General features: G+C 42.2%; 1 protein-coding gene across 2 annotated transcripts in view; it reads right to left on the bottom strand.

Moving 5' to 3' along the window:
- Positions 1-8,930: 8,930 nt before the first annotated feature.
- MICAL3 (microtubule associated monooxygenase, calponin and LIM domain containing 3) overlaps positions 8,931-22,017 on the bottom strand; it is a 141,911-nt gene continuing 128,824 nt past the window's right edge. For both annotated transcript variants that reach the window (XM_063134836.1, XM_063134835.1), the window contains 4 exons: positions 17,245-17,310; positions 14,205-14,304; positions 11,929-12,002; positions 8,931-9,425 (listed from right to left, as the gene is read on the bottom strand). In XM_063134836.1, coding sequence (XP_062990906.1) covers positions 9,241-9,425; positions 11,929-12,002; positions 14,205-14,304; positions 17,245-17,310 — 425 coding nt within the window. In that variant the 3' untranslated portion in view covers positions 8,931-9,240. The remainder of the gene's footprint in view (positions 9,426-11,928; positions 12,003-14,204; positions 14,305-17,244; positions 17,311-22,017) is intronic.

Genomic DNA, 22,017 nt, shown 5'->3' with positions numbered 1-22,017 from the left:
ATTGGTGCAGTTAACGAACTACCCACATCCCTAAAACAGCCTATGGGTTCTGGGTGGTTTTTTAACCACACCAGCAACCCATCCTTGCTGGGTTTGGATGACGAAACAAGCCAGTCGCAGCTTGAATATTAAAAATGGCCACTGGCATGTGCTGCAGTGATTGTGCGAACCTAGTCAGTGGCTCCTTCTGTTAAGGAAAAATAGTAAGATCTTTCAAGTATACACCTTAGTTCACAGGTAAGGAATATGTGACCCTCCAGACAAGGATGGTCTGAAACTACCATCAGCCCTAAACAGCATAGCCAATGATGAAGAATGATGGGAGTTGCAATCCACATGTTCCCCATCCCTTTGTTAATAGATTCTGATAGAAATATAAAAACAGATTTCTCTGTGCATGTGCCATCTTAGTAATGATTCATGCACCATGACAATGCAGATTTAGAAGAGCGGCTTGTTATGTCAACGTTTACCTACTTCTAGTTCAAAGGGTTCATTTACTGGAAGCGTAGCGGTGGGAAACGAAGCACTGTTCAATAGTGCATGTTCATACACAAAATTTCCCGACAACTTCCTCTTTCCTATCAATAGAAAGTGAAACCAACAGCTGTATTTTATTTGTCCGATCTGAGGATTTATGATGCTTGCTCGTAGCCGCTGTATGAATCATATCTTTATCCCAGCTTTCTTCCCAAAACCTCAAGAGAGAACATATGGTTCGTTTCTTCCCATTTTAAATTTACAGCAACCCAGGGAGGGAGGTAAAGCTGAGAGATGGTGATTGTCTCACGATCACTCAACAAACTTCATGGCTGAGTGGTAATTGGGACTCAGGTCTTTCCCAACACTCTAACCACTATACCATGCTGGCTTTCATGGACTGGTCTATGTTGACAGCTTTTTCTTTTTGTAGGCCTACTGCAGCTTTTAATGACTACGTGAGAAAGCAGCCACTTAGGGGGAAACTTCACATGACAAGGGGAAAACTGGAATTCAAGATCCTACATTCCCCCAATAATGCCTAAACTTGGGAGCATTTGCAAGGGCTTAACCCATCCTTTGCCCATTTAATCCCCTACACCCTGAGTATCTAGACCCATTTTTATTAGGATTCCAGCCAGGATATGGAACCGAGACTGCTTTGGTTGCATGGCCTACATCAGAAACTGGATGGGCAGAGTGTGTGAAGCGTTATTAGTTTGTACTAACATTCAAAGCCCTAAATGGCTTGGGGCCAGGTTATTTGAAGGAACGCCTCCTCCCATATGTGCCTGCCCGGACCTTATGATCATCAACAGGGGCCCTTCTCCACGAGCCCCTGCCAAAGGAAGTGAGGCAGGTGGCTACTAGGAGGAGGGCTTTCTCTGCTGTGGCACCCCGGCTGTGGAATGAGCTCTCCAGAGAGGTTCGCTTGACGCCTACAGTGTACTCCTTTCGTTGCCAGCCGAAGACCTTTTTATTTTCTCAGCATTTTAACACTTGATTTAACTTAAACTTAAACTTTGCTGTTTTAATTCTATATTTTAACCTATATCAATTTTTGCTGTGTGGTTTTAATTCTGGTTGTGCTTTTTATATTGTATTTTGTATTCATGTTTTTAAATTGTTGGTTGTTTTTATGCTTTTCATGGTTTTAATTTTTGTGAACCGCCCAGAGAGCTTCGGCTATTGGGCGGTATAAAAATGTAATAAATAAATAATTTAAACCTCTCAGTGGCTTTTGATACCATCAACCATGGTACCCTTCTAGAATACTTATGGGGCTGGGTCCTTGAGGGTGCTGTACTGCAGTGATTCCAGTCCTTTCCACCACACGGTGTCCAAGCGTTGGGGGACTATTGTTCAGCACCATGGCCACGGCCACTCTAACACAGGATTCAGACCTGTCCCATTATTTAACATCTACAAGGAACTGCTGAGAGAGGTCCTCCAAAGCTTTGGAGAGAGAGGCCATCAGTTAGAGTGACCATATGGAAAGGAGGACAGGGCTCCTACAGCTTTATCAGTTGTGATGAAGAGAGAATTCATCAGGTGCTGCATGCATACAAATGACACCTGCTGAAATTCCCTTTTCTAGGCAACTGTTAAAAGATACAGGAGCCCTGTCCTCCTTTCCATATGGTCACCCTACATCAATATGATGACAACATTCAGCACTTTTGCTTTTTGTTACCTGACTCCATAGAAGTGGCTTAAACCGTTGAACTTTGCCAGAGTTCGATAATAGGCTAGGTAAAGGTGAACAAGCTGAGCTTAAATTTAGACAAGACGGAGCTCAGTAGAAAGCAAGCTGAAGCTGTCCTGTCCCCATCAGAAGACTCGGAGGAGGAGGAGGAGTTACAGGCCCCAATGGAGGACAATGCCCAGAGCCTACTAGGGTCTGCATTGCAACAGGGGTCTGAGAAGGTGAGGGAGTCCACTGACGTCCCAGCTCCTTGAGAAGAGAGGGAGTTTGCCTCAGAGGAAGATGCTGAGCACCCCAAGTCCCAGGGAGGAACATGACCTCTGACCTCATGTAGGACTCCTGGGACCTTGTTATGTTTTGGGAAAGTAAAAAAGTGCTGTTGGATCACTGGGATAGAAAGGAAGTGTATTAAATACACTCAGCTCTGTTAAGTATAAAACCCCAAAACCTCTGCCAATTTTTTTTTTTTTTTTTGCTGCTTTTCATCACAAACTTTATGCCACCACTCACAAGCATGTATGGAATTCCTAGTTGATATCGTAAAACCAACACACCTAATGTTGTGCTAGGCACTTTATAATTACTACCAACCTAATTCCAAACTCAATTTTTATTCTCAGTATTCTTCACATAATTGCTCCCCTAAAATAGCCAGAATTCTACACTGCAACGCCATCTACTGGCCAAAGGAGCAGTGAGAAGTTCCGGAACATTCAGATGCGACTCCTTCTGAAGCTGACCTGATTAGTGTCATTTGCAGAAATTGTCAAGTCATCAAAACATGAAAAAAGAACAGTGTTTCACCATCCTCTCTCACGTGTGCTTACAGATATCCTTAGTGTCACTGGAAGTGGCAAATGCACAACAGCTTGCTTCTGCCACATCATTCTTAAGTCATAGGGAGTGTGATTCAATGTTAAAAAACACACACTAATATGTAGTCTTTAGGATTTTCCCATGAAGTTGGAATTCCTAGTTGAGCCCTGACAAATTCTTGCAGGGTGTAGAAAGCACATGAAATCTGGTGACTTCTCCACATCTGCTTATGATCAGGCCAACTTCTGTATATTTGAGGACACTCTAACATCCAGACAGCAGCCCAGGGATAGGAAATATATTTTCCACAAAACATTATTCTATTTATAAATCACACCATCCACTTACCAAGCACTAAGGGCATAGAAAACCAAGAAAGATGGGAACAAAAGAATCCAAAAACCACACTATAAGTGTTAAAACTGGCATTAAAATTAAAGAACAACAGAACATTAAGCACCTCATCTAAAGCGATATAAGGAAGGAACCAATATGAATATTGCCATTTGTGATGTCAGATTTGTGCCAATTTATTCTTTTGCATTCAGACTGGCTTGTTTGTCCTACGTAGAATGCAGTAGGCATCCGGTGGGCCAGTGGGAAGAACTCGGGCCTTTGATTGATTCAGTTGAGATTTTTTAATGCTTAGATACAAGGTAAATGTAGATGACCATTTGCTAAGTAGCAACTTATCACAGTGTGCAAATGGCTTCTTGGAAAGCTGGTTATCTGAGTCGTCCTGCCAAGGGGTAAGAAGAATTCCACCAGGCCCCTGCATCCTGAAATTTCTATTCCAGTGTACAAGTGTCTTAACATCTTCCATGGCTGTTGTCAGGATGACATAGGCAACTGATACAGCAAATAATTTAATGCACACCATGGCAAGTTACTCTTTGGTAAATGATTGTATTGACCCATGTAAACAATCCGAAGCATCATTTATGACTCTCAGGCAAATAAAAGAGCAGAACACCCCATTTCAAATGTGCTGTTGGTGTGAAACCTGAAGCAAACCAAAACTTTGTAAGAAAAAATTAATGACTTTTATTTTTTTAATTTTTTCTTTTAGTTCCGTTGGCGACCTGAGGTGCTAAAATCTCAACACCAACAAAGCAAGTGTGCATAAGAACATACAGAATGAAATGCAACCATGTGGGAAGTAAAAGGGGGTGGGGACATTTTAGACATGAAATGGTACAGTACACAATTTCCTGTTACACTGCACACACACCAACAATAAAACAGTCTGAATATCAGAGTTCCCAACTGTCCCAAGGGGAAGATACCACATTAAATCCCTTCATTGGGACTGGATTTCACATACATACATACTTCTATATATTTTTAAAAAATTAAATTACTGCAATGCCATCAGAACATGACATCCCCTCCAGATTTTAGTGACTTTGCTTATGAATTTTCATTACAGGTGCCCCTGGGGGCAAAAATTATTGGAAAATGTTCTGCCCTCTTATGCGTCAAGAAAGATTCCCTCCCCTACTTCTTAATATCAAACGGGCTGTTATTATTGCAAACAACAACAGTCTCAACTCAGCAATTCTTTAAAAACACACAAAGTTGGAAAACTAATGCACTACTTTCCTTTCAAAGTCCAAATGTAAACGTTCTGTTAAATACATTTTCTTAAATCCAAACTAAGAGTGGCCGGTAGGTAGAGCAGGTCAACATTTTTGCCTTAAAAAGAAAAGTTCGTAGTAGTAGATCATGCAACTCTAGACATAATTGTGGATACTCAAAAATGCTGTCGATCTGGATGTATTAAAAAAAAATAAAAACCCATAGAGGGTGCAACAACTGTGCTTGTTACTTCTGCATTAGCACCATGTCCTAAACAGAGAGCCAGACACTGCATTTGACAAACAAACCTGCAAGGATGAGCACAGTGAACACAAAATATTACAGGAAATGATGAAACTATGGGAGAGGAAATACGATTAATCCTCCTGGTGCCACAATCAGCTCTAGAAGGCCTGTCCTGTCTGTCTAGTAAGATGGGAGTTTTAGCTGCCCAAATGAAATTTGAGCTGAAGTTGCAGGGGAGAAATATGCCTGTGGTCTTGGAGCCAAAATGCACTATCTTCAAGGAACTTTATTTGACTGGGGGCTGAGTTAGCAATTCTGTTAACTTGATCAGTTCAAAGTACAAGAATACATAGATGCTAGCGCCTGCTTTTGACTACTTTACAGGATGAGGCATATTCTCAATTCCATTGTAACTGCAGCAAGCACACCAGAAATGGTTCATGTAAATCATACGCCTCTTTCACATGAGAATGGTAGACACCAAATTATAAGAATCAGAACTGTACAAGACTAGCCTTATCCCAGACAAAAGGAAGCTTATTTTTCCATTCTCATTTTTTTTAACTATAACCCCCCCCCCCCCTGTTGGTTTCCAGGAGTGTAGAAGATGTTGTCTGAGCTTCCATCAAGGCAACCTGATGCCACATTTTCCTCTCCCTGGATGCCAAGAACAGGCACCTTATCCATCTATCCACTAAAAGCCTTCAAAAAAAGTTTCATCCTAGAATAACCCAGGAGCACATAAATCCTGCTTGTTCTGACCATGTTAAGATATGAATTTTGTCAGTGTGACAAATTTCTGCCTTTCCAATCTCATGATATTCAACAAATGTCATGCATGGTAGCCCTTTGACATCAAATTTTAGAGCCGCATTCTGGCTCATGAGAGGGCTGTTCTTATAAGTAGCTTTCTTTGACCATCTTGAGTCCAGCCCTGGTATTTCAATATGCTTGTGAGGGGGAAAAAGAGGATGGGAGTTTTAAAACATTTCTCCATTTTTTCCTCTAGGCTTTCCTGATTGGGAAAAAGAGCATTTTTTCCCTCTAATGCCAGTATAATCACTCAAAGATTTCATTTCACAACACTTCACTTCACACAAAGAACCCAACAGATACGTACAGCCATGGATATTACCTCCAAAATCACTCCATTTCCTCAATAACCATAATCAAAACAAGATTTTACTGACTTGGCCTTATTGAGCTATAAGGGGACACCACCACCTTCTATTTCAATATTTTTACCTATTTCAATATTTTATTGCTGTAATTCAGAGTTTATTACTGGATGGGGTGGCAAGGGGCAGTTCTGAACTGCTTGAGCAGTGAAGGTGGCTGTTTTAGAAAATGTCTCCATTTCTAGGAGTTGCTTCTCCCCCACTCCTTTCAGAAAGGTCCGTTTAAAAAAATTAAGCCTAATATGTGTTTGGGGAATAGAACCTGTTCCAGGAGAGCAGGAAATTGAGATAAATTTAGCAATTGCTATCCTCTTTGAAGGAAACTGTGGAACATTTGGCTTTTGACAAGAGTAACACCAATTGTCATATGTAAAATATTCCAGGTTGCGGGGGTGGGCGGGCGGGGGAAGTAAACTCCTCTAAGTACCTGGTTGGTAGACCAGAGTTGCCATTCAGGTCAATTTACACTTTGTGGTTTGACCTCCGTTCACATGGTGCCCGATCCTGCAAACACTAGTTTGAATACTGTTAAGTTCGAACTGGCCTCTAAGTAACAGAATGAAATAAGTGAGAACTTATTTCTACACAACCATTAAAGGTACAGGAAGAGCCCTGACTTCTTCTGCATACGGTCACCCGATTTTATTATAGAGTTAAGATGGTTGCAATTCCTTGATGGCTGAAAGTGAGAAGAACATATGCTTCAAAGTGACACATGCATTTTCCTGGAGAGTTTAATTTCTTTTCCTTCACAGCCATGATGCTCCCTTGGGAGTGAACTACATTGAACAGTCCAATCTTGAGGCATTCCATGGGAAGAAAGGCCTCTACTGATGAAAGCTCAAAGGCAGCAGCCATATTAATTTCTACTTTCTTAAACATATAGAAAGTGGAAATTAAGGCCTCCTTCAAAACAGGGAGAAGTTACTTTTGAAAGGTAGCTGCTGCCAAGAACAGCATGGAAGATCTATGCACTGCCTAACCAGAATCTGGCTAGCAATGTTGAAGTGGAATTACAGTTGCTGGACAGATAGGGCTCCTATGCTTTTAAGAACTGTGCAGGGAGATGTTTCAGTAGGAGTATTTTCTCCTGTCAAATTGCTGCAATGCCAGGGGAAACAGAAGTTGCTCAAATTCTCCCTTCTATGTATGATCACCAGCTCAAGAACCCTGTTCAACCTAAGGTGCTACAGAAGACTCATTTCAAAGACCAGCATCCCGCCCAAAATGGTGAACAGCCAATTCTTTTTGCTTGTTAATAATAATAATAATAATAGAAACCCACAGGAATAAAAACCCATGGGTGTAAAAATCAGCTACATCTTTTTTTCTAAAAAACAACCACCCCAAAAAACTAAGACCAAGGGCTAAAAAATTAAGAATGGAAAATTATGTAAGCTGTAGGTTGGCACCTTTGAGAAAGTCATGGTGAAGGATGTAGTGTGCTTATGGAACCTCTCAGCTGGTGATGGGACGAAAGTCTATTGCGTTATGTCCTGTTTGCTGTTGCATTAGGAGAGGGCCACCAGCATCCTTCCAGAGCCAACCAGAAGCAGGCCTGGGATAGAACCAGTGGGATTTGTGCTAATCCTTCCCTTGGAGGCAGATTGTATGGTGCCTGCATGGTTTGCTCTTTATATGGGGGGAAGTTGCAATGCTACAATTCTTGTCACCATTTTTTTTACAGCACTGGTTAACATAAGCAACAGCTTTGTCAAGATTCAGGGAAAAGACAGAGGGGACGCGGAGTGCAGAAAAGAATATCTGTCATCACTTCTCTCAGCTTCTGAGTCTTCCCCATAAGGATGCAGGAGTTGCTGAAGAAGGGCCTCAGCTTGGAAACCTTGCCTGAGTGTTTCCATTGGATGCCCCTTCAACATGGTGCAGGTCAAGTCCAAAGTAGAATCCATCGCCTGGTACTTAAAAACGTCTCCTCTCCACATCAAATATAGTGTGTAACAGTAATGCCATTAATAAGAGCTCTAATAAATAGATACAGGGAAAGGGAGACCGGCAAATTGAACACAAAAACAAACACAGAAATTGGGGGGTGCAGCAAGCACACAGATTCACCACTCACTCGTCTGCTCACTTCTTAAAAAGGTACAAAACCAATTCTTCTTTCAAGTATTAAAAAATAAGTTAATGGACATTAGAGGGTCTAAAGTGACTAAAGGGCCAGGATAGGTCTTTTGCTTCATTTCCAACGTGCAAAAAAATAAAGAAGAAATGATCTCCCCACCCCCACCCCCGGCTGCAAACCACGCAAAGAACAAAAACCCTTTGAATAGTTTTTGAGGGCCCACTTTTTGGGGGGTGGGGATGAAGCAGGAGCGATATCATCCAAGAGCTCTCACAAATCGCTTCTTAATAAACCCATTTTCATCATCAGCACTTTCCAGTGTCAAAATGGTCACAAAGTTCAAAAAAAGAGCAGTCCAGCGTCAACGGAGAAGGGAAAACAATCCGTTTCGGTCCAGAGCACTGAATGGCAGAGAAGGGAAAGGCTCACAGGCGGGTCCCCTCTCAAAACATTGGCAACTTGTGGAGGCTGCAGTGAAGAGAGCAAGTCTGACCGGGCCTGTGCCTTTTCTAGAAACCACAAGGGGGCAAGGATTTCAAGTCAAACAGCCTTCCAAGTTTCCAGTCCTCTCTGTCTCCTCCACGCCCAGACAATAATGGCAGCTTCAGGCTTCTTTGGTGAGTAGAACCTTAAACATAGACACAGTGTGCTCTGGAGTAGTGAGTGGTTTGCTCTCCCAAGGGCTGCTGCAGGGTGATGTTTCAGAAGAGAATAGCCACTTCTCTCCTTTGTATTCAAACAAACAAACAAACAAAAACAAGAATACAACTAGCTGAGTAAATGTGAAAAGGACAATCTATGGCCCACTTGGATTTGTTAAAGGTGTTTTTTTTTTAAACAAACAAACAAAATATTTTCATCTCTTTTTTTTTAACCTCTCTCAGAGAACGCAAAAACTCAATGGCCTCTTGCACAGGTCCTTGAGGAAGGCACGCAACCTCAGGTCACCCCCTCAGGCTTGGGTTTGCAGAACACACGCAGGACTCAGCACCTTTAGGACTAAACCCTCTTAGTAAGAAGCTCCGGGCTCAAGTGCTGCAGGAGCCTTCAAGGGTCTCCTGCACCAAAGACGTCTCCTCCATCCAGGCAGCTCTGGCCAGCTTAGCATACGCCAACTGGATCACGCAGATCAGCAATCGAATGTAGTGCTAAACTCAGGACCAGTTTAAGCTGAATCCTTTGGACAGCATGACGGCCTCCAGGTCCTTGTCTTCTTCTTTCTCCCGGAGTCGCTGCTCTTCAAGGAGGGCCACGAGAGAATCCCTCTGCTCCACCACCTCTAGCATTTCGTTCAGGATCCGTTTCTCTTCTGACAGCTCTTCATCTGTCTTTAAGTGATCTAGAGAGACAGAGACAGAGAGGTGGGCAGGCATACTTGGCAAGCAGGGGCTGTCTATATGTTTAAAGACCCTGTGAAGCTGCGTGTTGGAAAAGTCAGGGAGTTAACCCGAGTTTTCCCGCTGCAGTGAGGTCACTACAGCCCTTCCTGTTTCTTGGGCGGAAGGCGACCTCCGATTGGTCGCCAGAAACTGGGAGAAGGGCAGGGAGACTGCGCTGCCTCATCCAGGTAGGTTTATTCGCCGCCACTCCACCCACCCCCACCGCAGCAGCGATAATGCAGGGCTTGGCGGCAGAGTGGCACCGTGAAGACACGGCCATGCAAAGTTTTACAAAAGAGGGGGGTATCGGGATACCTAATGTAGACATTTCTTATGCAGTTTACGAAATTAGGCAGCTACTGCGAATTATAAATAAAAAAGTGTGTGTGTGTGTGTGTTTGTGTGTGTAGAATCTGGATTCACATGGAAAGAGACCTGAAATCTATAGTAGAAATGAAAGGCTTGACATACATAAGTTAAATTAAAAACCCTGAAATAAATAGAAAATCCATTCCTTAAGTGTACATTACTAGTTTGGCATAAATGGAAAGATGGACTCAATCCTGACCCCACTCCCATTATCCCTGTTCTGTTACATCTCTTGTTTTACAACAAAGATAAGCTTCAACAATTCCAGTTATGGGTCTCAAAAGGTTTATGTAGGATAAAGATCTATACATGGGATTAGCTACCAAAACAAGAACACAAAACAATTGCAGGAAGTAAAATTCAGTTGGAAGCAAATACATCAAATTCTCATTTTTTCTAATAATCTCACCGCAAAGGCACAAACAGTATGCCCACTAACAGAATCTGAGACACTAGTAGTAAAGGAAAATAGAGAAATCAAAGGAATAACCTCAATCCTGTATGGGCTTATGTCTGAATTGCAATTTGGAAATACAGAAGGGATCAAACAAATACGGGGAAAGGATCTGGGCATGCAAATTGAGCAAACAAAATGAGTAAAATTATGGAGACAGTGTCCAATAGAATCTATTTCTGCAAAAATAAAACACAATTAAATTTTTATGCAGATGGTACTTAACACTACAGAAGTTAAGCCAGATATACAAACTAATCACCCCTAAGTGTTGGAGGAATTATAATAATGACTGGTACATTTTCTCATGGTGGTTGTTTGTTGTTATACAACAGTTTTGGCAGGGGGAATTTGTAGAAGCTGGTAAAAAATAACATTTATTTATTTATTTATTGCATTTCTATACCGCCCAATAGCCGAAGCTCTCTGGGCGGTTTACAGAATTAAGACAATTCAAGTATAAAAGAACAGTACAACATGGCAAATGATTGAACTGGCTCCAGCTAGGGGGCTCCTTATTGATATATGACAAAGATGACGACAAACTACAAAGCAAAGAACTACTGACTTTCTTACGGGCAGCAGCCCGGATGGAAATTGTAGCTGGCTGGAAAGCAACACACATACCCACATTACAGCAATGGTACCTCAGAGTTTGGTCAATCGCTCTTATGGAAAAGTTGACCCAGGAATGTTAATTATAAAGACTTCTATGGAACTTGGCATCAATTTAGAATGTATATAATTAGAAGGGTGACCATATGAAAAGGAGGACAGGTCTCCTGTATCTTTAACAGTTGCATAGAAAAGGGAATTTCAGCAGGTGTCATTTGTATATTTGGAGAACCTGGTGAAATTCCCTCTTCATCACAACAGTTAAAGTGCAGGAGCTATACTAGAGTGACCAGATTTAAAAGAGGGCAGGGCACCTGCAGCTTTAACTGTTGTGATGAAGAGGGGATTTCACCAGGTTCCCCATATAGACAAATGACACCTGCTGAAATCCCTTTTTCAATACAGCTGTTAAAGATACAGGAGCCCTGTCCTCCTTTTCATATGGTCACCCTATAATTAGGCAAAAGGAAACATTAAAACCACCAGAGACTCATGGTCAATTATGGAAAGACTTGTTAGGATAATAGGATAAACGAATAGTGTATAGGTGAAGCAATCTCTGTACTGCAAGGACAGTTGGTAGTCAATGTATTCCCAAGTTATTGTTTACTGATGTTTTATTGGTTCAAAAAACCAATAAAACAATTATTTTAAAAAAATATCCAAAGATTTAGTTGGGGCTAGGGTGACCATATGAAAAGGAGGACAGGGCTCCTGTATCTTTAACAGTAATGTAGGAAAGGGAATTTCAGCAGGTGTCAATTGAAGTGGGTGAAATTCCCTCTTCATCACAACAGTTAAAGCTACACTAGCTATAGTAGAGTGGCCAGATACAAAAGAGGGCAGGGCTTCTGCAGCTTTAACTGTTGTGATGAACAGGGAATTTCAACCTCTTCAATTGACACCTGCTGAAATTCCCTTTCCTACATTACTGTTAAAGATACAGGAGCCCTGTCCTCCTTTTCATATGGTCACCCTAGTTGGGGCTTACTAATGGGATCAAGAGTATACCTGACAGAACTCACCTTCGATTGCCATCCTCTCCCGAAGCTCTTGTTGTAACCGGCTTTGCCTGTCCTCCAGCTCCAACTCCCGAGCACTGCAAGATGAAAAGGAAAATGAGCATATCTCTCGTTTGGGTTATTCCAGCAGGAGTCTAAAACTACTGACTTCTAAAATCTAACATCACCAGGAAGTGAACTGTATTTTTCCCTGCCTTTTCAGTTCTGAGTGTCAAGCAACCCTTCAGCAGTACTGGGAGTCTTTTTCTTTTCTTTTTAAAAACAACCTTCCTTTATGAAGACCAACTGTAGGTTTCCCAACTAAACCCAATGTGTGGGATGGTCAGGAAGGCTGGCAAGAGATCAAGAGGAATATAGTGAGTCATTAATCCCAGTTCACATGACATGGTGGATTATCATAGGTTAAATAACCCCTGATCAGCCACACTGCATGCCGGGCAAATGCAGCCACCATTTTGAATATGAAATCCCCCAGTCGGCTGCACCATGTTGTGTGAACCTGGCCACCAAATGTTAAACAATGGAGGTTTATGTGAGTTAAATAAGCCACAGTGGCTTGGCCGTGTCATGCGAACTGCCCCATTCCTTCCCTCTCCCATATCAGTGTTGGGTTGCAGGTAACATTTTCCTCCTTGTACAGGCCTTAACAGGAGTTATGAACTAGAAGGACATTCTGGGAAAACTAGGTCTTAGCAGCAGATGGCTGCTACATTTTTATTTTAGTTTGCGGTTCTTGTAAACTCAAGCTCTCTTTGCACAAAGATCTTTACATGATTTGTTCCCTCTTACTGGACCCAGTAAAGTAGATACACATAGTACATATTGAACCCTCCTTATCCTAAAATACTAGTATAAATACTAGGGTTTACATTGCATCTTTTCCAGGGTTCGAAAAGCTTCACAAATATATAAGTAGTTTTTAACAAAGAGCCTTGTAAGGTAGGCCAGTATGATTATCTCCATTTTACAGATGAGGGAGGTGCACTGAGGCATGCTATGATGCTCTCATTCTAAGGCCACCTAGTGAACTTGTGGCTGTGACCTTTAAGCAGAGGACTTTCCAGCTCTTATTCTGAGCCACTCCAATCCACCAGTTCTGTCAAAAGCCTAGTTTGTCCATGAACGAGAATGAGCTGACACTGGGGTGTGTGTGTGTGTGAGTGGATGGTAGAATGGACTGTACCACTTCAGACTGTAGATGAGGGACTAACAGTTTTAAATGCTCTTCACACAAATAAACAAAACTGGAAATAAAAAAACCCAGTCTAGCAAAGAGGAAGAGGGCTAGAACAGAACTTGTCAGCTGTGCTGGGTTCCTACATGCAGGGAGTTTTTAACTTAGAAGGGCATCTAAAGAAATTACCACCTCCACTTACAGTCTGAAGTGGTATAGTTCACTCCACCCTCTCAGTCCTCTACTATGTCATTCTGCTGCATGGACAGGCCAGACCAAGTCCTTCATGATCAGAAGGCTGTCTTAGTGCATTATGGGAAATTGGTGTTGAGGACTGCTGGGCCATGTTGAGAACACAGGAAGCTGCCTTATACCAAATCAGGCCACTGATCCATCTAGCCTAGTACTGCCTACTCCAGGGGTGGAGAATCTCAGACTTGGGGGCCAAAACTCCCCAAGGGGCCCCTCCACGTCTCCCCCAACCACTGATAGTTCAGTAGTTTCCCAACCTTTGTGCAGTTCCCCCCATCCCCATTCTAAAAGGGAGAAACGCTTCTCCTAAGGCTTAGTTACTGGCAGCAAGAGCTTTATTATTATTATTATTATTATTATTATTATTATTATTATTATTATTAATAATAATAATAATAATAATAATATTTACTGTATATAGCACCATCAATTTTCATGGTGCTGTACAGAACAAGCTTTAAGCTCAGATAGGCTGGTGTTTTGGCCTCACCCATTTTGCTTTTGGCCCCGCCCACCATTGGAATGTGCCCCCCCCCCCCCGAGAGCTTTTCCAAAATGGAATTTGGTCCTTGGGTTGAAAGAGGTCCTGTACCCCTGGTCTACTTTGACTGGCAGAGAGTTTCAGGTAGGGGTCTTTCCATAACTTGTGAGCCTTTCATCCATCTTTTCTGAAGCAGGTCTTCTACTAGTTAACTTTATCTAAGAGCAACTGGTTTCCCACCTGCCTAACAACTTCATAACCAAGGTGAAAGCAGATACTGGCTCCACAACAGTAGGCCTGCCTCGAGGCAGCTGCCTCAACTTTTGCCTCTCTCCGAGGGCCAGCTGTGCAGAAAGTTCACTGCTCACTTACAATATCATCAGCTCCGACTCATAGCGCACCAAAGCATTCTTCTCCTGCACCAGTTTGAACCACTCTTGCATCAGCTTGGGGTCATCTTTCTTCCCCATGCCTGCCAAGAGAAGACTCTGGGTTAGCTTTCAGAGAGATTTGCTGGCATTTCCACAAGCCCAACAGGCAGGCGGGAACAAAAAATGGAGTGGGGAGTGGGCAAAATGTGCAAAGAAAGCCAAGGAAGATGCTGCCAGAGCACTCTCATTAGATCTGCTTGTTTAGTTTGCCTATAGTGCACAGGAAGGAGGGTCACCTCCTGTAAAAACATCTCCCCTGGAGCCATGCGCCCTGAATCTGTCTTCCCACACTCCTCCCAACCCACCCCCAAACTAGGCTAAAGAGTCAGAATGACAACACTCTACTCAGTACTTTTCTTTTATTGTTCGGATAATTTCAGTCGTGTGAACACAGCTCTGGACTGGGCTCAACACAGCCGACATTTCAAGCTATGTTTTCCCATCGATAATTTTGCAAGATGGCAATTAAGTGATGCACGGGTGCTCAGATGTATCTGAATCTCTCACACCTACTCTTCCGACTGTGAACTTTGCATATGGCTACCAAGTGACTACTGGACAGCTCACTATGAATTCAGCACCAGCACATCCTTGCTGGGGTGTTTCAGGGTTGATTTTAGCCATCTATAGGTTAATATGCCCCATACCAGTTGTCCTATATGCTGTTCTTTCTCCTTTGTAAGCCACCTACATTACCTTAATGACTGAAAGCAACTAGACCTTGGCCTCTGCCACCAATATGTTTCCTTTTTGTTTGCTTTATCACTCATACCAGGTTGATCTGCTTCAATGGCTCTTCAGTTTTTTTTAATACGAATCTTCTACGGCATAAATACAGGTACCATCAACTGCAGTTTCACCAGCTCAAGTCTACTCCTCCACGAGAGAATGACACGAGAAAAAACACTGTATTTGCTAACATCAAAAGCAGGAGAAAAAGTGATGGCTTTCAAGTATCTCATTCAAAGCTTAGTTGAAAACCAAACCTACCCTCAGTCAGTAAACTTAACAACAAAGCCTGATGTGAAATATACAGCATAGCTATCATATGTTTCAGGGGCTTTCTACAATTTTGAGAGCTACACACACACACCATATCTAGTAATACATAAGAGCAGCTCCTTATAGGAAACTCCTTGTTTGGGCTTGGATTCTGAAAATAATTTCAAACGGCAAGGCAAGTCCTGATTTGTGATCTTGATCATGGGGGGGCTTGGCTCAACCACTGTAGATTCAGACAATTTGGTGGCTAAGTGCTTTCTGCACCAATAGTAATATTTAATTATCACTAAGAGCTAAATCGTCTACATTTTTAAAAGCTTGAAATAGTTTAGGAACTTGGTATATGGAAAGACCATTGTCAAATTCTAGATTGTCACTGGAAGGTTAATTCCTCATTCTCATCCATACCATAGACAAGTTCTCAACTTTAGTGTATTCTAAGGAGAAGGTGGAGCAAGGCCTATAATGCAAAATCTCTTGACTAGTGATGGGTAAATGGTGTAACATCGTATTAGAAACTGCTGTGTTTATTCCAAATAGAGACTCTTGTTTTGGGGTTATGGAAAGGCAACAGTAGAAGAGGGATGGTCAACCGGCAGGCTGGGGTCCATCCTCCAAGGCATTTTTATCTGGCTGTGGTACCATACCAAATTTTTAATCGCGACGTGGTCCTATTTGCCCAGGAGCTGCGCTTGCAAACAGAAATTTATTTATTTATTTATTTATTTATTTATTACATTTTTATACCGCCCAATAGCCGAAGCTCTATGGGCGGTTCAATGCTAATATTTCATTCTTCTTGGCTTTTGTATGTAGTTCTCCAGTTATTTCTGAGCGCAGGTGCTTGCCACTATTAGATGGCAGAGTCGTCTTTGAAACTATGTAAGTAAATCTTCCTTGCTTGGAAAGTTTTTAATCCAAGGTCTGCTCCAAAGGTTCTGGGTTGCCCTGTTTCCACCCCTCATTCCTCTATCTCCTTCTCCTCCAAAGCACTAAAACAAACTGCAATCCCAGCCCATTACAGATCCTGGTTGCAGATGGCTATAGCTATCCATTGCTCAGCTCTAATCATGCCTTTCCAAGTATCTCTGCACAAGGTGCCCTCATAGCCAAGGTGGAAAGAGAGAACAAGCTTACACATGCAGATGCCCAGTACTGTGGAGCCATGAAAAGCACTGGGAAGTCTCCCCAACCTTTCCACTGTTAGGATGATCAGAGGAAAGCAGCTTAGCAAAACAGCCAAATACATGTTATTACTAACCTATGAAAACTTTTGTTCATTTGTTTCGTTTGTTTTTGAGACAGCCAATGAGCAGAGGGAGACGGTAGGGGTGGGGAGGAAGGATGAACAATTGATGAAAGCGCACCATGGAAAGCAGATACAGTAGTTAGCAGAAGTTACACACGGCGGCCACATTCCACCCCTTTCCCCCATGCCTTGGGAAATGAAAACTCTACAATGGGAAACTAGGCCCATCTGGGATAAAGTCGAGAATATGCTTAACAAGATAGTGGCTACAAGAGACTAGTCTGGATTACGGTAAATCAGGAGGTTGGCTTTTCAAAGTCAAAGGAAGTTGGGAAAACCAGTTGTTGCAAAAGACACAGTATTCCTTTAATTCAAAGTGTATTTTCTTTTCTTTTTTTAGGGGAAGGAGATTCACTCCCATTTCTGCAAAGATCCTTTTGGGAAATCAGAACACGCCAAACAAAAGCTTTAGGTTGTGATACTGTTGCCACCACTCCAGAACTGTCCTCAAACCCACAACGCACAGCTGAAAAAGGGATACTGTACCTTTAAGATATTGCCAGACACACTTCATAACAAGACTGTTATAGAGGGTTTCATTGAGATCGAAGGGAAGAAAGGAAAAGTTTGGCGGTGAACCACTTAGTATTATCCCTAGCTGACTAGCATCGCTCTGCCAATCCAGCTGCGGTTTGGGAAGGGATGGAGGGAATGCAAGAAATTACATTACCTTCGTGGGCACAGCAAGGGCAGAAGGAGAGAGGTCTACGGCGTGGTGTCCCGGCATTGGGCTCAACTTCAATAGGACCAAAGATGGGAAAGGAAGAAGGGAAGGGCAGAGGAAGTTGGAAGTGGAGAGGAAGAGAGGAGGAGAAACAGGGTGAAAATAAACAGACAAGCAAAAGGACAAAAAAGCACAAGAGTGAGAAAGAAAGGAAACAACAAGAAGAAAGTAGAAAAGAAAATAATAATACAAGAAATGGAGAAGCAGAAACAAGGGGAACAGTCTACAGATGGAACATCCCTTGTCAACACGAGTAATGGAGAAGAGCAGTGGCAGTGAGAAGGAAAACAGTGTGGGCCACAAATGTTACTGGGACAAAGAAAAACTGCCAAGATTCGACATTTCTTGTGCTTGCAGACTTTTCATCCTAAATAACACATGTAGGGAAAAGATCAAAGCACCACGGAGGCGGGGCAATATTAAGTCCCTAAGAAACCAGGTGAGGAAAGAGATTTCGAGTGGGCATCTTCAAGTTCGGCACATCCCATGTTGTTGTTGTTGTTTTGTGATGGGGCCCAAAGAAATGGGTTGACCAGGGAAAGCAGGGCATATTTAGAAAACAAAAGCAACTTTGAGCAAAAGAGGACGGACCGACTGCCTTTTTTCTGAAGAATGGTCAGGACAACATATCAAATATTAAATATATGGGGTGGATCCAAAGATTCCCTCCTTCTGTGTAAAAGACACCTTCCATTCACAGAAGGGAACCTTTGGCTCAAACCATTATTGTGATAGATAATGTGCTTGAGTCTGGGTTGTTAAACACCAACAAATGTGGAGGTATTGTCAGTCAATAAGCTTCCCCCATGTACAAAAAAGCTCTAAAGTTCTGGACTCTTGTCATCATAGAAGTGAGACCATCTGATATCTTTATAGATCACTCAGTAGTACATTTCGGCCATAAGTCTTTCCCTTTTTAAATTTTGTGTAAAGGGCAAAGCAAGGCCTCAATGTATATTTTATCACATGTAGTTTATATATATGGCACATCCAATGGCCAGGGCAGACAGAATGTTGAGGAATGTTGTGCACTGATACGTACAATTAATAATAATAAAAAAGTTTTGGTAATAGCCATATCACAGTAAACCAGTATCCCCAAACTTCTTACAGAAGAGGCATACTTTTTTTCTGAATTAAAATGGAAAGCACACTTCTCACTCTTAACCAACATTCCCCAATGTTGGGTTCCCAAATGCTGTTGGACTACAATTCCCAGCATCCTTGACCATTGACCATGCTGGGTGGGGATGATGAAAGTTGTGGTCAAACAACATCTGGGAACCCAAGGCTGGGGGAGCCTGCTCTACATTTTTGCAAGTGTAAAAATGAATTATACAACCTCGGTGGAGTCCACCCCTATGATACTGAATGAGCCACTGTTCTGAGCATGTCTCCTAACTGGCAGGGAGGTAACCCATACAGAAGACAACCTCTAATATGGGTGGGTACTTTGAACTCACAGTAACCATTAATTATTTAATTCATTTCTCAGTTTGGGAATTACTGCAGTAGATTATATGTAAAGAGGTGAAGAATCCCCATAAAGAGACCAGTGTTTAGTCTGTAAGTAGAACGGAAGTGATTGGGAGTTTCCACTGTTTAATAAGCAGGAAGAGCAACCAAACTCATATGAAAAAGGGACATTGATAATCCATTGGTATCCAGAGTTACATGCACGTAAAATGGAAAGGAAGAATCACAGTTCTCATTTATGAAGACCTATAAGCTCTGGGAAGGGAAGGACTTTTAGAAGGGACCATCACAGAACTAGAGCAGTAACACACAGGACAGACCAAAAGTTCAAGAAGGAAGGCACATCAGCTTGCAAATAGTGTGTGAATGAGTGATATGATTCTCTCAGACAGGAAGAAACATTTATACTGGATGTGGGAAGGGTTAAAATGGAGGAAGTAGTGCATATTAGGCCACATATATACATGTTACAAGGTACCCTGTCTCCACGTTGGTGGACATTTTGAAAAAATATCTTTGTTGCTTGGGGAAGACGTTCAATGAATGTAGTGTAACAACGTATACCGATTTCTTTTTATTTTAATTTATTTAACTTTCTATTTATTTCATAGGCCTCTTTCAAGAACCAGCATTGGGGTATGTATTTCAAACTCGGTATATCTGAAAGAATATAAAAGCCCCAATTTGCTTCCTTTGGATAAAACGGTTCTAAAAATCCACCGTGACATTAGCCTACTAAGAATGGTACTCTCTGGACATCCCAACCTTCTTCACTGAAGTTCTTCCTCGGACAAGGCTAAGGGCCAGTTAAGTGGACTGCTGTGAATAGCTTCCACCTTGGTGGATTTCTTGGAACCACATGGAGAGCATGCTGGGAACCCCTAGGACGTGCTCCTCTGCAGACACCATTGCTGCTGCTCCTCTTCCTCCACGCAGGGGCTATATATACTACCATTGCCTTGTTCTAGCTGCTGCAATCATGGAAATCACAGCAGCCATTTATACAGACCCTACATGGAAGTAGCAGTTCACAAAACTCTATGTAAGCATAGCCCACCTCCCAAGCCGTTTCAATGGCAGCCACAAGTATGTATAAATTAGCCCTCTGTGTCATGGTGTCACATGACTCAGAGTCTTGGTGCTCCTTAAACAAATTCTATTGTGGCATAAGCTGCTCACGGATTAGAGCCACATCACATGCTCACAAGACTGTTTCTCCATAAATACAACCAGGATGATCAGGGGTCTGGAAACAAAGCCCTATGAAGAGAGACTGAAAGAACTGGGCATGTTTAGCCTGGAGAAGAGAAGATTGAGGGGAGACATGATAGCACTCTTCAAATACTTAAAAGGTTGTCACACAGAGGAGGGCCAGGATCTCTTGTCGATCCTCCCAGAGTGCAGGACATGGAATAACAGGCTCAAGTTAAAGGAAGCCAGATTCCAGCTGGACATCAGGAAAAACTTCCTGACTATCAGAGCAGTACGACAATGGAATCAGTTACCTAGGGAGGTTGTGGGCTTTCCCACACTAGAGGCCTTCAAGAGGCAGCTGGACAACCATCTGTCAGGGATGCTTTAGGGTGGATTCCTGCATTGAGCAGGGGGTTGGACTCGATGGCCTTGTAGGCCCCTTCCAACTCTGCTATTCTATGATTCTATCCACCAGCACCATCATCTTCTATTATTACTACTAGTGCAACTTGCACTGTGTTCACATGAATTGGCCCAGGTGAACATCTTTGTTTCTCGCAGAAGATCTGAGCCTAAATGTTTCTGACAGGAAGAATTTCCAATAGATGCAGTTTTTCCCTGTTACATCTCCAGTCCATGCCCCACTGCTCTTACAAGGCTACTGTCCTTCTCAGCTCTCTATATTATATCCCAATTTCCCCTTCCCAGTCAACAAGAAAAAAAAGCCGAACACAGATCCCCGCATTTTCTCCACTTTAAAAAACAAACCATGTAAAGCATGCAGTTATTCTCATTACACAGTTTGAGGTTTTAAATGATATGTTTACATTCCTTTAATACCTTTTCACCCATTGCACATAAACATCTTGTTGTTATTTAGGTTTAGAGTTGTAGCACAAAAACATGATATATTGCATAAGAGTTTCAGATGTAACACCAAACCATGGTTTCTCACGACATTCAAACCAACGCCCCCTGAGAAACCATGGTTTGTAAGCAGCTGCTAAGCCAGGATCTAAAATGATGGTTTGAAGATGGTTTACAAATCAAACTGTGTTTTGGTCAGAACTGACAAACTATGGTTTGAATGTTGCTTTGCCCACTGTTTGAGATAGCATCTGGAGATTCCTCAGGGAATGTGGGGAAAGAGTAAAACCACACATTTCAGAGTTTGGAGTCTGAGCCACAATTAGCACAAACCATGATTTGGTATTACATCTGACCATGCTTCCATGGAGTCGACAACACAGCCCTGTGTCAATGGTGCAATTAAGCCACATGCGGCCACAGGTCACTCTTGCTTTCAGAGTTCCACTCTGACATTGGAGAAAGCTGCCACTGGATTCAGGAAATAAGGCAAGCTGAAAGGTTGGAGGTTCAAGGTCACAGCCCATCACAGCCCACCGGCCTCTTGCTATTAATATAAATAAACCTATATCCAATAGCGACAACATTGTTTTCCAACAACAGTACAAGTAGCAGAACAGAGCTATTAATAGAACATCTCAATGAATCTCATGGAGAGTCCCTGGGGAATACTCACAGTACTCAATAATTAGGGGGCTGAACAGTTATGTATATTGATGCTTCAATTAAATAATAGATGAAATCATTTTCCTGCAGCCCTGTGCTCAGAGTAATCCAATGAATCAAACAAATCTACAAAAGTGATTATAGTCTGTAAACATTACTAGTCTCCAAGCTTATACGTAACTATGTAATTTGTAGCACATTGACAGCCCAAAAGTATACCTAGAACCAACTCTCTGTGAATTAATAAAAGCTTCTATGTGGCTTCCTAGGGAAAAATTATTATTCACTGCTAATGACTGACTATGTACAAGCCTGTAGCAATCTATTAAATACAGTACATACTCTATTTAAATTTAGACTTGGACCATATCCAACCTTTTTGCTGAGTCACACTAGATGAAGCTGCAGCCTAATTTAATTTGGGTTTTCTCAAAAGTGCCTCCATCAAGTACCACACAATAAGGTATCAAACATCATCACGCCCATTCTTTTTATTCTTTTTTCTGCTTATAGCAT

The sequence above is a fragment of the Elgaria multicarinata genome, chromosome 9 (assembly GCF_023053635.1).
Source record: "Elgaria multicarinata webbii isolate HBS135686 ecotype San Diego chromosome 9, rElgMul1.1.pri, whole genome shotgun sequence".
NCBI classification, from domain to species: domain Eukaryota; kingdom Metazoa; phylum Chordata; class Lepidosauria; order Squamata; family Anguidae; genus Elgaria; species Elgaria multicarinata.
This window is presented reverse-complemented; position numbering and strand designations above follow the sequence as displayed.